Source organism: Macadamia integrifolia, unplaced genomic scaffold, assembly GCF_013358625.1.
Source record: "Macadamia integrifolia cultivar HAES 741 unplaced genomic scaffold, SCU_Mint_v3 scaffold2432, whole genome shotgun sequence".
NCBI classification, from domain to species: domain Eukaryota; kingdom Viridiplantae; phylum Streptophyta; class Magnoliopsida; order Proteales; family Proteaceae; genus Macadamia; species Macadamia integrifolia.
Window position 1 is genome coordinate 1,797 of NW_024868714.1, and position 16,080 is coordinate 17,876.

The 16,080-nt window shown below is 38.1% G+C and overlaps 1 protein-coding gene across 1 annotated transcript in view; it reads right to left on the minus strand.

The window, feature by feature from the left end:
- Window positions 1–1,144: 1,144 nt before the first annotated feature.
- The window catches only part of LOC122066517 (ABC transporter C family member 3-like), a 32,520-nt gene continuing 17,584 nt past the window's right edge, over window positions 1,145–16,080 (minus strand). The window contains exons 5-10 of the mRNA XM_042630331.1: window positions 3,700–3,994; window positions 3,380–3,588; window positions 2,916–3,221; window positions 2,068–2,131; window positions 1,591–1,830; window positions 1,145–1,468 (exon numbers count right to left, since the gene is read on the minus strand). Of these exons, the coding sequence (XP_042486265.1) occupies window positions 1,368–1,468; window positions 1,591–1,830; window positions 2,068–2,131; window positions 2,916–3,221; window positions 3,380–3,588; window positions 3,700–3,994 (1,215 nt within the window). The 3' untranslated portion in view covers window positions 1,145–1,367. The remainder of the gene's footprint in view (window positions 1,469–1,590; window positions 1,831–2,067; window positions 2,132–2,915; window positions 3,222–3,379; window positions 3,589–3,699; window positions 3,995–16,080) is intronic.

Consider the following 16,080-nt stretch of genomic DNA (forward strand, 5'->3'; position numbering starts at 1 on the left):
CTAGGTTTTAACCCAATCTGTCTTATAATGTTACAAAATATTGGTTGGCAATTCAACTTAGACAGTTTTTGGTAAACCATTGAAAATGCAAGAATGGAAACCTACCATGGTGGGCCATACAGCATAGTGAGCTGAATTTTTCCTTTTCACGTGGGTAATTTGAATTGGGACCCAAAGTGGTATCTTCCCATCCAAACAATCAATTTCAATAGAGTTGCCTTCTTTTTTTTTTTTTTTTTCATGATAAATAATAGTGGAGCCCTCTTGTGGTAGAGACTACGAGTTTTTGACTAAGCCATCCATAAAACGTTTCTTTTAAGGGAAAATAATTTTACACCGAATTGGACTTGTTTTTGTATGGCCTTTCCGATTACATAAGACCTAATTTTGTGATAGGTAGACCTTACTATACAGGTAGGGTAAGATTGATTAATGGTCTTACCCTTTCTCAAGTCATCTAAAATTTATGTCCAACTTCACCCATAGTAGCATTTGCATTTTAATCCAACTACCTGAGCCCTTGTACTCCCAAGAGAGGGCATTTAATATCCAAAAAAGCTGCTAAGGAAGATACAGAAACAATCAAATTTTGAAATTCACTTTTACAATTACATCCATAAAAATTATAAGTTATTGCATATACGATGTAAAATATTGTGAATGGTATAAGCGTATCATACCCAAAAAGGCAATTGCAAATAAAATGAGAAAACAACCAAGAAAGTGGGTTCAGAAGAAGGACTCAAACAATCCCTTTTTAAAAGGTTATATGTCACTTAGTTCCTCTGGAATTCCTAACTTTCCAAAAATTAGGATGTCATAAATTTTTCGAAACAAAAATGCATCAATCAAAAAGTTGGTGTCCTGAAGTTTTATTTAATTAAAAAGTTATATTTTTTGCGATGATCCTAAATCATATGATTTGAGGTTAGAAAACCTCCCATATAGTTGGCACAAGGAACAATCGAATTTTCTCTCTAGGAACTAATTCTGAGACTTTCGGGTCATAATCCATGACAATGATAGGAAAACTTATCCCCCTTTTTTGCTCTAGGAACCAGTTTCAGTTCTACCAAATGTGACACATGATAGATATTTGTGGTGGTCTAAAAATATTGCGGGACTATTAAACCTTCACCCTACATTAATAGACATGCATGAAAAAAAATTATTTTTCCTCTCTCACATCTTTTCTTTCCCCAATACTCAACCAAATATCAATACCAGTCAAATGATTATTGGCAGCTTTGATATCTATTCCACCGCCTTTTCCCAACAAAATTTTATCATACTTAAAATAACAATGCACCTCAATAGCATGCTTATATTTGAACATTCAAATCTCACCTACTTAGTCTCTCAAAAAACTAGGAACTACATCTTTGAGTATACTCCGTAACAAGCTTTGCGAATGATGATGACTTGTTCTCTAGCAATTTGGATGGAGAATCATATTCTAGTATAAGGCCTGTTTAAGAAAAAAAAAACATATCAATTTGGTTAGGAAAGCATTAGAAAAGGGTGAGAAAATGTATCATCAAACTCAACTAAATCCATTTGAGTGTGATATACTGATTAATAAATACTAACCATTATCCAGAAGGAGGACCATATCGTTATCAAGAATTGATGTTAGCCTATGTGCTATTGTGATGACAGTAGACCCTGAGAATTGTTGCCTAAGCGTTTGTTGAATTAGATAGTCGGTAGCAGTATCCACTGATGCAGTAGCTTCGTCCAGTACTAACACTTTGCTCTTCTTAAGTAACACCCGTGCTAAACAGACTAGCTGCCTTTGACCCATGCTCCAATTCTCTCCATTCTCAGTCACTATGACATCCATGATATAAAAATCACTTACTTATTATCGATCTTATTTTAAATATAAAAAAAAAAATTCTCTTGCTTTTGTTGGAAAAGGGCTTTAAGGGGCTGGGGTTGGATTGTGCACTAGAAATTAGATATATCATACGAAATTAATTTTGATAGGATTGTGCATTAATTATAACGATAAATTGATGGTGAGGAACTTTGGTAAGAATGAATATGAGGAAAAAAAAAACCAACCTGCAAAATCAAGCTTCCCTTCCTTCTTTCTAACCTTATCACCAAGCTGGCATCTCTCTAAAGCCTACTACAATAAAAAGTTCATGTCAACTTATCACTTTACATTATTTAAGATGACTTGATCATTAGAAATGGCTAAGCACAAGATGAAAGGAATGAGGTACCAATTGGAAATGGAAAACAGAGTAGTAAGAAAAGTGTACTTTCTGGCCCCAACTAAGAGATACAATTGAACTAAGGATGATCCGGTTCATCCAATGAAATGAATTCAATATCTCAGTGGAAAGGATTTCAAACATTTAAATAAAATCAAAAGAAGATGGTCATGAAAAAGGTTATATAGTATATGACATAACCCAACCAATCAATTTGTGATATTTTTGTTTTGTATGGGATATTAAAAAAAAAAAAAAAAAAAAAAGTGCATCTGATGTAAACTGACCTTGCATGGTTCGTGCATAGGCAGTTGCATAGTTGGACGAAATATCATCTAAAGTAATATTTGCACAGTTAGGAAACTTGTAGCATAGTTATGTTGTAGTTATTTAGTCATTATGAAAAATGTGATACATGGGTAGAGGAAGTTATAATTAGTTGTAAATCTATTTAATAAGTCTAAGATGGAAAGATAATTATGAATGGAATTCCCTATTTCTTCTCTTGTGAGAAAAGAAGCTTGACTCTCTCCTAATTAGCTAATTAAGCTCTTAAACTTTTATTTCACAATCCAATCTTATCTCCTTCAAATAGGTAGTAGGCATGGTCAAACCGTCTGCATACCAACATCGTAGCCATCTTTATCACTGATTAAATATTATCCGTCAAATAATAAAATAAAAAAATCTTACCTCCCAAATTTGTTCATCAGTGTACTCTTCAAGTGGATCAAGATTGCTTCTTAGAGTCCCCTCAAACATTGTTGGGTCTTGTGGGATGATACTCAATCTTGATCGCAAGTCATGAAGACCTACCTTGGATATGTTGATATCATCTATCCAAATTTGACCAGCTGTAGGTTCAAGCATACGAAAGAGAGCCTGTACAAGAGTTGATTTACCACTTCCTGTTCGTCCAACAATTCCAATATTCATCCCTCCAAAAAAAGTGCATTTGATACCTCGCAAGACAACTGGAAGATGTGGGCCATACTGAACCTATTCGAATATTAAATAATCAAATCATACAGCTTGGTACAATTCCATAAGAATATAAAGAACTATCAAACAATATAGGCTTCAAAAGGTATATTCCATAAACGAGGATATAAATAAGGAGATAATTAAAGACTTGAGAAATTTAGATTCAATATTACCTGTAGATCAACAATATCAATTTTCCCTTGTGATGGCCATTCAAAATCTGGTTTATTTTCTTGTAGCAATAGAAGGGGTTCACTAGGGATGCATGTATATTGTAGTATTCTTTCGACGGATATGATTCTATTCTCAAGTCTATTAAGATCCCATACAACCCCATGCAAGCTAAATTCAAGTCCATAGGTGATTGCTAAACCCACAACACCTTTAAGAGAGAAAAGAAAAGAAAATAATTTCAAATTTGTGCTTTAGTATGAGCAATAAACATAATTTCCTTAAATGATGATTTTATAAGATCTCAAGTTCAAAATATTACCAGGATTGAGTACCCCTTTCGGCATTGAGATGAAAAAAAGCAAAGAGGTGGCATATGCGACAAATGCCAATATATCCATACGGAAGCATAACCATTCCATTGCACCAGAAAAATAAAATTTGGGCCGGGAAAACCCATCTATCAGCTTGAAGTTTGTCTCCATAAACCTTTCTTCTTGATCGAAACACCTGATTGTAGTCGAACCTAAACTAGACTCAGTAAAATGTTGTATAATTGGAGCCTGACATACTCCAGCCAACCTTGATAGTTCTCGTGCTGTCGATTTGTAGTATTGCTACAAAAAAAGAAATAATTAAAAAAAAAAATTGGGACATTATAAAAAGGAAAAGTATAATGACTACATATAGGATTTTTTATTAGATATTCTTAATGTAAGATACTTAAATTATATAGTTGATAGTGACACCATTATAATGGATAAAATTGTATGAAAATATTTATTCTATTTTTATTTCCTTCATCTATTCTCTTTTTGAATTGTTACAATTTCCTATTTCTATTGGATGTTAATTGCATGTAAATAAAATGCATCAATAGTTCTTATGTAGTCCACTTAAATAGGATTCTCTTGGCTGTTTAGAAATCTTTCACGTGGAAGTTCCATTATGTTACATACATACAGGATAAAGGAGAGATAATAGGGATGAACGAGAGATAAAATAGGGGAGAGAGAGATGATTGCTACTAATAACACAAGTTAAGAAATACAATAGATAAAATATTATAAATATAAGATGGGATTGGCTTTACAGACGAAACCATGGCATCCGGCCTGATTAGGAGGTAGCCCACCTCAATTCAACAACTGAGCATTGTCTTGTTTCTAGTCTACTTTCTATTACATATTATTCCTATTATATAGGATAACATAATTAGTTACAATTTACAATCCACTATCTCCACGTCATCCTTATACCCACTCTCCACTACTCCACCCTATTACTTCTCCTACAACTTGTCTCTTAACCAATAGTAATAACTCTGGCAACTTCCTCCTACAACTTCTCCCTTATGACAATAGTAATAACTCCCATAACTTCTCCATCAAGCACGTATCACATTAGGGCTTGAATTTTGTCAATATAGGCTGTCTGAATCACCACCTATCAAATTCTCACTAATTGGTTGATAAATAAACTTTCCAACTTTAAGCAACTCCAATTCAACAAAAATGCATGGATAAAAGTTTGAACATAGTGGATCATACAATAAAGATTGAGTCCAATACTTGACACATTTCTAATCCAAATGAGGAATAACTATGCCATAGTAACTATATCGATCCTTCACCTGACCCAAACTTGTTGGACCACTAAGATGAGACTCTTAGTCAGGCTTAAAATGGGCATTTTCCTTTAATCCCTTTTTTTCTTTCGCTAGAAATTTATACGTATTAAAAAAGGGGGAAAATATAGTACATAAAGGGTACAAAAAGAACTAGGAATTAGCTAATAACTAATCCACCTTCGGCATTGCCATCAACAGAGAAGAAATCAAAACGAAGACCTAGCCAAAAACTGGACCAAAATTCCACATTATTTAAATCAGTATCTAGGCCAATTCTGCTTGTTTACATCAAGCTATCAAAGAAGGCCAAGCAGTAATAGGTGAAGAAACTTCAAATTTGGCAGCCGACTTAGCAAGGAAATCAGCCACTGGGTTGGCTTCACGCAGGCAATGGGTAATTTTCTAGGAAATGCTTCAAAGAAAATTGCCTAAGCTCATCCATCTCTGAAGCGCACACCAAGGGACTTTCCAGAGGGAGATTAGCATGACCACCGCTACTGAGTCACACTCTATCCATAAATGAGTTACACCCAAATCTCTTGCCCGTTCCAGGCCATAAATGACGGCTAAAACTTCAGTCTCAAAGTTGTTGTCAACCCCCAAAAAATGCCTGAAAGAACGAATCACCTCTGCATTCTCATTCCGAAGGATTCCACCCACCCCTGCCTTTCTTGGATTACCCAGCGAGCAACCGTCAGAGTTAAGCTTAACCCATCCTGGAGGGGGAGGACACCAAAAAACTTCTAAAATCTCCCTGGTCTTATAATGAATCCTAGTAATTCTCATCCATCTGGCACAGAGCATTGATTCAAAAGAAATAGGAGAGCCAAAAGCCACCATCGTCTGTAGACTGATCTTGTTTTTCATCATAGCAAAGCAGTACTTGGCTGGAATAGGTTTCTCTTCAAAGCGCTTGGCATTTCTGACCTGCCATATAAAATATGAGAGAAGGGAAAAACCACTCAGCCACACCAATCTAAAATGACATTTTCTTGCTATTTGCTTCCACCACACGCACAAACTATCCACATCCACAAATGGGGGCCACTGCACACCAAAACCATCACAAAATTCTCTCCACATGCAGGTTGCAAAATTACATTTGAAGAAAATATGAGTTAGCAATTCCTCCTCTTGGCGATACAGAGAACACTACGATGCAAGGGGGATTCCTCTTCCACAGACATTATCATCAGTTGGCAATGAGTTTTGGATTAATCACCAAGCAAAAGTAGCTTGTCTTGGCTGATTACCAGAATTCTAAATAATAAGGAACCAACTAATTTTCTACTTTTTTTTTCTAGACTCTTCCCAGGCCAATTTCATAGAAAAATCCCCTGAAGAGGTTAATTGCCAGACACAAAAATCATTCTTGTTCTGAATTAAAATTTTCTTGGCTTGGGTCCATATATAAGCAAGGAAAGATGAATCAACTGGAGGGAGATCCCAAGATGAATTGAAAAAAACATCTGCTATTTTTACCTTAGCCCCAGAGAAAAGGGAGGGGTCCAGGTTGGAGTGCTCTACTAAGGATTTTGAGTCTGGCCACCGGTCAAGCCAGGAGTTTATTTTTTCCCCATTTCCTATTATCCATTGCTCGTGGTCAGAAACAAAATTCCACACCTTCTTTAGGCCAAGCAAAATGGAGGAGGATTTATACCCCTATCTCAGTGACCCATGTTCCTTTAATCCTTAATATTTAGTTATCTAGAATTATTCATTAGTTTTCAATTTATGAATTTAAAATCATTTACCTATTTATATTTGTAAATTTATATACTATTTTATATACACAACAACTAGCTGACTTAATATTTAGTTAGTGCCAAAATGAAACATATTTTTTTTCGCTAAAAGGATGAGAATTTCATTAAAAGGAGAAGAAAATACAGCAAAAACAAATTTAGACTGCCTTTATAACTTCCACCTTTGGCATTGCCATCAGTAGAAGAGAAAAAGCTAGATTAATCAAATCTATACCTAGGCCTGGAATCAGCATCATGGCTGATCTCATCCCTTATATGATTGGGAAAAACTACATTCATCTCTGAGATTCCTTTATTGGCTGCTTCCTTTGCTAAATAATCCGCAATGTAATTTGCCTCCCTAAAACAGTGGGAAATCTTCCAGACTATGGAATTCAAGTATGGTTGAATCGAAATCCAATCTTGCTCAATATACCAAGGTATGGATCTTGCTTGGATAGCAATGACCATAGCAGCAGAGACAGCTTCAATCCAAAGCAATCTAACCCCCAAATCTTTTTCCATACACAGTCCTTCTATCAAAGCTCGAAACTCAGCCACATAATTTGACTGAATTCCCAGGTACGATTGAAAAGAGTTCATCACAGCCCATTATAGTTACGAATCACCCCACCAGCCCCAGCCCTTCTAGGATTTCCACTTGAGCTGCCATCCACATTAAGCTTCATCCAATCACGCATTGGTTTACACCAAAACACCTCCAAAATATGTGAAGGGCAGTTGTTCCCCTTATGCCGCCCAAGCATTCAACAGCAAATGAGGTCGTTTGGCCATTTGATTTGATTTGATCATATAGTGTGACGTTTGCATTATTAAAGTCTTGCTTGATCCTTTTAAAAACATGAGCGTTGTTGAGACTTTTCCCTTCAAATCGCCGAGCATTCCTTTCCTTCCAAAGATTGTCCGCCACAATTACTAACCCCATAGACCAAAGTTCCTTTGTTGTTAATACCCTGCGCTTTCTAATCCACCATTGAACTAGAAGATCGAAATCCTCAAATTCAGATTAAGAAACTCCAAAGCAATGAAGGAACATTTCCCATATCATCACTGCAAATTTTTTTTTTTCGCTAATAATTCATTGTATTAAGAGAAAAGAATAAAAAGAATATACAAAAGCATTATCACATTTGGAATCTGAAGGATTCTACTCCACCTTTGGCATTGCCATCAGCAGAGAAGAACCCACAGCAGAAACCAAATCACAGATACTGGAAATAACCAGAATACATTAAAAGAAACAGTATCTAGGGCTGGATTGGCAATCAACATCCAACTCCATAGTAATCAGCGTAAGCTAGGATTGAATAGGAGAAGAAACTTCAAATTTTGTAGCTATTTTTGCCAAAAAAATCAGCCACAGGATTTGTTTCACGTAGACAGTGAGTGATTTTCCAGGTAAGAGAGTTCAAATAGGGGGTTAAACTCATCCACCTCTGAAGACAAATCCAATGGATTCTGCCATTTGATATAAGTAAAACCACAGCCACTAAATCGCTCTCAATCCACAAATGAGTGATACCCATATCTCTTACAAATTCCAGCCCAGCAATAACAGCTATATCTCAGCTTCAAAATTTGTGTGGACGCCAAGAAAAATTCTAAAAGACTGTAATATTTTCGAATTTTCATTCCGGAATACTCCACCTGCTCCTAATTTTCCTGGATTTCCCAAAGAGCATCCATTCGAGTTTAACTTCACCCATCCCCTCTGGGGAGGACACCAAAAGACTTCCATTACCTCTCTTGGTTTGCATCGCAACCTAGAGATCCCCAATCATCTGGCACACATTAAGGAGCTAAATGAGAGAGGGGAACTCGTAGCAGCGGTCAACTGAAGGCTCATTTCACTTTTAATCATGGCAAAACCGTGCCTAGTCGATTTTGAGACCCCCTCAAAGCGTCTTGCATTCCTTTCCTGCCACAAGACACTAGGCACCAACGAGAAACCACTAATCCACACCATTTTAAAATGGAGGCTCTTTGCTGTTTGTTTCCACCAAGCAATAAAGCTGATCATGTCCACATAAGGTTTCCATTGCACATCAAAGCCTTCACAGAAAGCTCTCCACAAACTATGAGCAAACTCACAATTATAAAATAAGTGAGATTGATTCTGCATCTTTACCACACAAGTTGCATCGGGAATCCATATGCACTCCACGACGACACACATTATCATCTGTTGGTAATCTATTTTGAACTAACCGCCAAGCAAAAACAGCTTGCCTTGGTTGGTTAGATGAGTTCCATATAAGAGAATACCAACTCACTTTCTGATATTTTCCTCTAATTTCTTCCTAGAAAGATTTAATAGAGAAAATACCTGAAGTGGTCAATCACCAAAGATAGGTCATTCACACCCTAGATGTGAATACGTTTAGCTTTCTCCTATATTTTAGCGAATAAAATTGACTCAGCATAAGGAAGGTCCCAGGAGGATTGGCGAATGAAATTAGAGACTTTTTCTTTCCAATCAGAGAAGAAACAAGGGTCCAAGTTTGCCTTCTCAGCAATAGATTGATTGGCAATCAATCTATCTAACCAAAAGCCAATTTTTTCAAGCCCGGCCATATAGAAGAAGATTTATATCCCTGTCGCAACCACCCATCATTGCAAATTTTCAACCCAAGAAAAGGTGGTTAAAGGACTCACAATGCTTCACACATATGTTGCACTTGGAAACTACTGGAACACCCTTTGCTGAAATCACATCATCATTGGGCAGCCTCTTATGCATCAAGCACCACCCAAGAGTTGATTGACTTGGCGACAAAAATTTGCTCCAAATCATGGAGCACCAGGGGACTTTCGTATTATGCTTCCTAATCTCTTCCCAAGCTGATAAGGAAGTGAAAGCACCTGAGGTGGTACAGCTCCAAACACACTTGTCCTTCACCTCCACCTGAGGCAATCTGATGGATTGGACCACCTCAAAATAACTTTGAAGGAGAGGGAACCGAATAGTAGGAAAGACCCAATGATAATTGTTAATAACAATTGCCACCTTCAAGGAAGATCCTTTGGTGCTATGAGGATCAATACCACATTTTTCAGTAATTGACTTATCTCCTAGTCAATTGCCATTCCAGAGGCTAATATCCTTCCCATTTCCTACAATCCATCGTTCTTTGCTTTGAACAAAATTCCACACTTTATGAAGACCTGGCCAAACAGAGGAGGACTTATAAGAGACCCTAGGACTTCGCTCTTTCTCTTTATCCACAACAGATAACAATAATTGCATTCTTACCCTACCTTTGAAAATTTCAACCCAAGGTACTTTGTAGGAAGGTTGCAAACCGAAATGCCCATTGCATCATAAATAGCTCTAATAAGAGAAGGATTGATCTTCCCAATAAAAGCTTACTTTTTTCAAGATTAACCTATTGCCCAGAGAAATCTTGATACTTTTTCAGAAAAAAACATTTAGGTTTCTAACATATTTAATGGATGCATTCATAAAAATAAATGTCATCAGCAAATAAAAGATGAACAGGCATCAACTCACCTCTAGATCCCTGAAGAGGCTTGAATTTTCCATCATGAACCAATCTTCTCATGCCTCTGCATAACACCTCCTCAGCAAGAATGAAAAGAATTGGAGACACTGGATCTCCTTGCCGCAAGCCTCTCTCCACATTGAAAAACCACCACAACCCTCCATTTAATACAATAGAAATTTTTTACGAACAGAGAATGTAATAAATCCACTTCACCCATTTTTCAAAGAAGCCAAAGTGCCTCAACACATGCATTAAAAAGCCCCAAGAGATGGTGTCAAAAGCCTTCTGAATATCTATCTTGACACCCATTTCCCCTCCTCTGGTCGCAGAGTACAACAAATTTGCCATTTCTGAAGCCAAACTAATATTTTTCTAAATCAATTTTCCTTTTTGAAATTCTCCCTGCTTTTCTGATATTAGTCTAGGTAAGAGAAAAGACATTCTAGTCGCTAATATTTTTTATATCACTTTGCATAAAAAATTCCCCATACAAAGCGGATAGAATTTATCCAGAGTGGTGGCACCATCAACCTTTAGAATTAATACTAGAAAATTATTATTAATACCTCTGGACATATTCCATTGGATGAAGAAATCTCGAACTACACGAATAAAGTCATCAGCCGCAATCTCCCAGCAATGTCAAAAAAATACCCAGGGAAGCCATCTGGACCAGAGGAGCTATCTAGATCTAAGTCCCAAACTGCCCTCTTGATATCCACTGGACCAGGAATCAAATCCAAACTAAGCTTGTCTACCTCATCCACTAAGGTTGGAACTACATCTAAAAGCTCCAAATGATCAGTAGTTGGCATGCACTTGTGGAAGTCTTCAAAGTACTCGATCATGTAGCTGGCAATCCCATCCCTATCATAGATCTTTGACCCATCAGGTCTTTGAACCCTTCTGATGGTGTTTCTTACCCTTCTAATCTTTGTATAAAGATGGAAAAATTTTATATTCCTATCCCCTTGTTTAAGCCATTTGATGCGAGATTTCTCTGCCCATAGCTTTTCGTGATTCTTCAGAGCATTCAAGTAGGCTATTTTTGCATCCGCTTCCTTCCCAAATAAAATGTCATCCATCCCTAAATATTCAATTTGCTCCTGTATCACAGCCAAGGCTTCTTTGGTTTTTATCAGCTCTAATTCGAAATTTGGAAACACTTGCCTAGACCAAACCCAAATAGTTGGCTTAAGCCTCTTAAGTTTCTAGGATAAAACATATGCACCTGAGCCAATTATATTCTGTGACCATATGTCTCTAACCACTTTGAGAAAAGATTGATCCTCAATCCAAAACTTATGCATACGGAAGGGACAATTACCTGGCTTTGAGCAGGCCTCAGATACAACCAAAATAGGCAGTGGTCAGAGAAGTCATGCTGAAGAACTGTTTGAGTGCAATCTTGAAAGTGATCCAACCAAGCTTCATTGCAAAGACCTCTGTCCAGAACAACAGCCACATTCCCCCTTCTCCTATTATTTGACCAAGTAAACTTTGGCCCCAAGGACGGAATTTGGATCATTGAATAGGCATCAATCATAGTATCAAATTCAGCAGCCGATCCCATATTAAACACTCTAGGGCCTCTCTTCTCATGAGATGCAATAGTTGCAATAAAATCCCCAACCATTAGCCATGGGTTTGTCCTCACCAGGACAGAGGAAAGCTGAGTCCACAACTCCCTTCTTTGTACTCTAAAATCGCTTGCATGAATAAGGGAAAGATAGATTTGTTTGTTCTTCCAATCAAACTGAATAGTAAGCTGCTGATCAGATATCAAAATGACATAGGGTTTTGAGAGACCTCTCCTCCACATCAGCCAAAGGTTTGGAACGTTATCATCTCTATCATTGAACATCAACTCAGTAGAAAAACCAATTTTGCTAAAAAACAAAGCTGAAAAATCAGATGAATCTATCATTGGCTCTCCAAGACAAATAACATCGGGATCTCTCCTTTACCATACTTCTCATAGCCATGCGTGCAGCAACCTTCCTAAAACCCCTGACACTCCAGAAGAGGACCTTCATCAATCACTTCGTAACATGTGCAGGCCTTTCATACCTCCTGGTCTGCTCAATAGAAGTTGTCTCCTTCTCCTTCCTGCGACGATGATCTTGAGGTCGCTACATGTTCGCTGCCCGAGCAGCCAAGTCATCAATGCGAGCAATCTCTTCATGATGCAATACCACCGCTCCCCCCTGAAGAGTCATCGGTGATATTGAGTTTATTTCATGTTCCAGCCACTGGCTATATGGAAGAGGCCCACACCGCTCATTAGACAAATGGGCAATGGGTTCCTCATCAAAGGATAACCCATTCGACCCATATTGTTGTCTAGGTGAAGAAGAATTTGAATTATTATTATTCTCGCACAATCCCTGCCCCACTTGGACTCTTCGACAGCTGAGTCAGCAGCCAGTCGTTGGAGAGGAATAAGAATCTCAATTGAACCATTTCTGGAAGGAGGCGTCACGTTTCTGGTAGGAAGCATTCCACGATCCCCTTCCCTAAGATGTGATGATCCAACGTCTCCCAAATTGGATGGACTCATTGGACGAGAAAGGGAAGGGGATTTCTCCGAATTTCCTCGCTGATGTGGCACTTCAACTCCATCATTGTTCGACTGAGCATTTACCACCACCGGTGGAGCCTGAGCAGCGCCACCTTCTGCAATCGCCGCCCCTTGAATGCTAGTTCCGGCTTTTGGTTGTGCATCAATTCTCTTCAATACTCTGCAAGATTGGATGTTGTGACCAATCTTTTTACAGTATCCGCACATTCCAAGACTATCTTCATATATTATGGCTTGCGAGAACCAGAAACGATCTCCCGAACCAGGTTGCCTACGTTCAACTTGAATTTCCTCCACTCTTTTGCTGCCCATCTCCAACTCGACCATAACCTTAGCATAGCCTCCCATAGATGTTGCACGGGTTCTCCAATCGATTGCCATCGGTCTCCGTCGTGAGCAGCACTTTCTCATGCCAGTACTCTAGAGGCAAGTCTGGGAAGCGAATTCAGACCATGTTCGTCACTGCTTGTTTTTCATGCACGTTGAAATCCCTTTTTCAGCGTTGGAATCTAAGGATTTGACTACCAACCTTGATGGAGCTTCGCTTCCAAATCATTATCATGTTTGATTCCAATTCAAATTGAAGAAGGAAGAAACCTTTACCCATCGATGCAAAACCAACCCTTCCTTTCAACGACCATGTTTCCTTCACTTCCTTTCGAATGTCATCCAAAGAAACAAACCTAAAGTTTCTTCTCCCAATGAGGGCAAATCGAAACTTTTTCAACCGCTCATCGTAAGCCTCCTGTGGAATAATAATTGTTGTCAAGGATTGGCAGATTGTCTATATCTGGAATTCCTCCTCCCACAATAGTTGAATAAGAAGCTTTCACCGGCTGTGCAGTGTCGTGAACAGCCCCCTCCTCCTGTAATGGAGGATCTGAAATCACCTCAGGCAGCGGTTCCTTTGCCCTTACTTGCCAGAAGTCCGATAGCAGGGATTGCCTACCTCTGTCAGGCGGTTCTTCTAGCATTCTCTTTTCCAATCTAAAATGAAACATATTTATTAATTTATTATTTGCAAAAGTTTCCATAATCGGCAGGTCAGGTAAGGAGGCCCTTGGTCATAAAATTTAATTCGAGCACATGGAAGGATTAAGTGATGCATCTGATAGTCGAATATGTTGGAGATGATCTTAGACCACATGTTAAATTTTATACCAAAATTCAATCATTTTACCCTATATAATGCCATACCCTCCATTTCCACCATTTATGTCCATGCACCCCCGGTAGATCATTGCACTTCTTTTTTTCGCTAGAATATCATTTGTATTAAAAAAAAAAAAAAAAAAAAGGAAGAAAATAAAAAAATAACCAAAGCAAAGATAAAGATCCATGACTCAAAGAGGCTAGAGACCATGGTCATCTACCCCACCTTTAGCATTGCCATCAGCAAGGAAGAAGACCAAAAAGAACTCTAACCACAAAGGAGAATATAAAAAATACTATAAAAAACGGAAGTGAGGATACCGTAATGCATCCATTTCTAAATCCATTCTAACCAATGCAGGTCAAGAATGAACATGAGTAGAAATGTCAAATTTTTCTGTTGATTAAGGAAATCTGTGATAGAATTGCCTCCCGATAGCAATGAGTGATCTTCTAGTCCACAACATCTAGATACAAAGACATATTATACCACCGTTACAACACCAAGGCATCATACCTTTTGAAATCAAAATCACTACTAAAAGTGAATCGCATTCAATCCACACTTGTTGAAGACACATCATCTGAGCATGTTCAAAACCAGCAATCACAATATTTTGCAATCACCTTTGCATTTCCATTCCAAAAAACACCACCTAACCCTGTCTTACCCAGATTGCCAAGAGAGTAGCCATCCATATTTAATTTAAGGGTAATTTACAGTGCCACCCCGTGGAGAATGCCACAATTATAAGACCACCCCCTCTGTTTCACCAAATTAGACTCAAACCCCCTACTGTTAGTCATTGTTAAGGAATAAACCATATATGTTGATGTCAACAATTATATTATATTTTAAATACCAAAATGTCATTATTAAATATCAAATACCTAATGCCCTTTTAATAAGTTACTATTTCTTTCACCTCTCCATTCGAAAACCTAATTTACCATTCTCTCAAATTGTGGGATTTGGACCATCGATGATTGTTCAGAACAGTTGCGGCGGCATCAGTGACGGACCACGATGGGCAATGACCTCACTGCGAGCTGCGAAACCCCTCTGACCTTCTTGTCACTTATCTCTCTCTCTCTCTCTCTCTCTCTCTCTCTCTCTCTCTCTCTCTCTCTCTCTTCTTTCTTCCTTACCTACTACTGATCGATTACTGCTGGGTTCTCTGAAGTTATACTTTTAATTACTCTCTCAACCCCTCCCGTCCCCTCCCTCCTCTTTCCAGCCCTTACCATATTGTTGGGTGTTAAAAGAATGAAAGATAAATTCAATTATTTGCTATTCCATTGTCTCGACTCTGTTTACACCAATTGCTTAAGTCTGAGAGTGGATTTTGTACAAAGAAGTTGACCCTACCTGCCTCAGTATGGTTAGAGTGTGATATTTCATCAGTGAGAAAGTGGTCTATGACCACCATATAAATCCAGCAGGGAGTTAAAACTGTGTAGTGCGCACTTCTTGCCTGAGACAAAATGTGGAAAAACAGAGAAGAGAAAAAATAATAATAATAATAACAAACCTTCTCGCCGGCGACCCAAGATCGCAGCGATGGAAAGCGCACTTCTCATCGGAGCCGAAAGGAGAAGTATTCGCCAGTGACAGAACTAGCAATACTTGGCTGGAACTCGTCTGAACCCTTGGTCGCAGGTATGGAGAGAAGGAGAGAAAGAGACAAGGAGAATGAAATGGTAAAAGGGTAAAGAGGGGTATTTTTGGAATAATGAAAATGGATAATTTATCAGTGTTTACTCATAAGGGCAAAATCTTCATCTCATAGCATTCCTTCACAGTGACTGACGGTAGGGTGTCTAAGTCTAATTTGGTGAAATAGAGAGAGTGGTCTTATAATTGTGGCATTCTCCAGGGGATGGCGCTATAAATTATCCTTAATTTAATCCGACCATCTGGCAAATTACACCAAAAGATTTCGAACAATTCACGGTTCCTTCATTGATCAATCTTGACACCAATTCTTCAAGCACAAAGGAGGTCTGAATCTGATAAAGCCTTTCTGGAAGAGATATAAGATTGAATACTTATTTCTTTTTTTTTTTT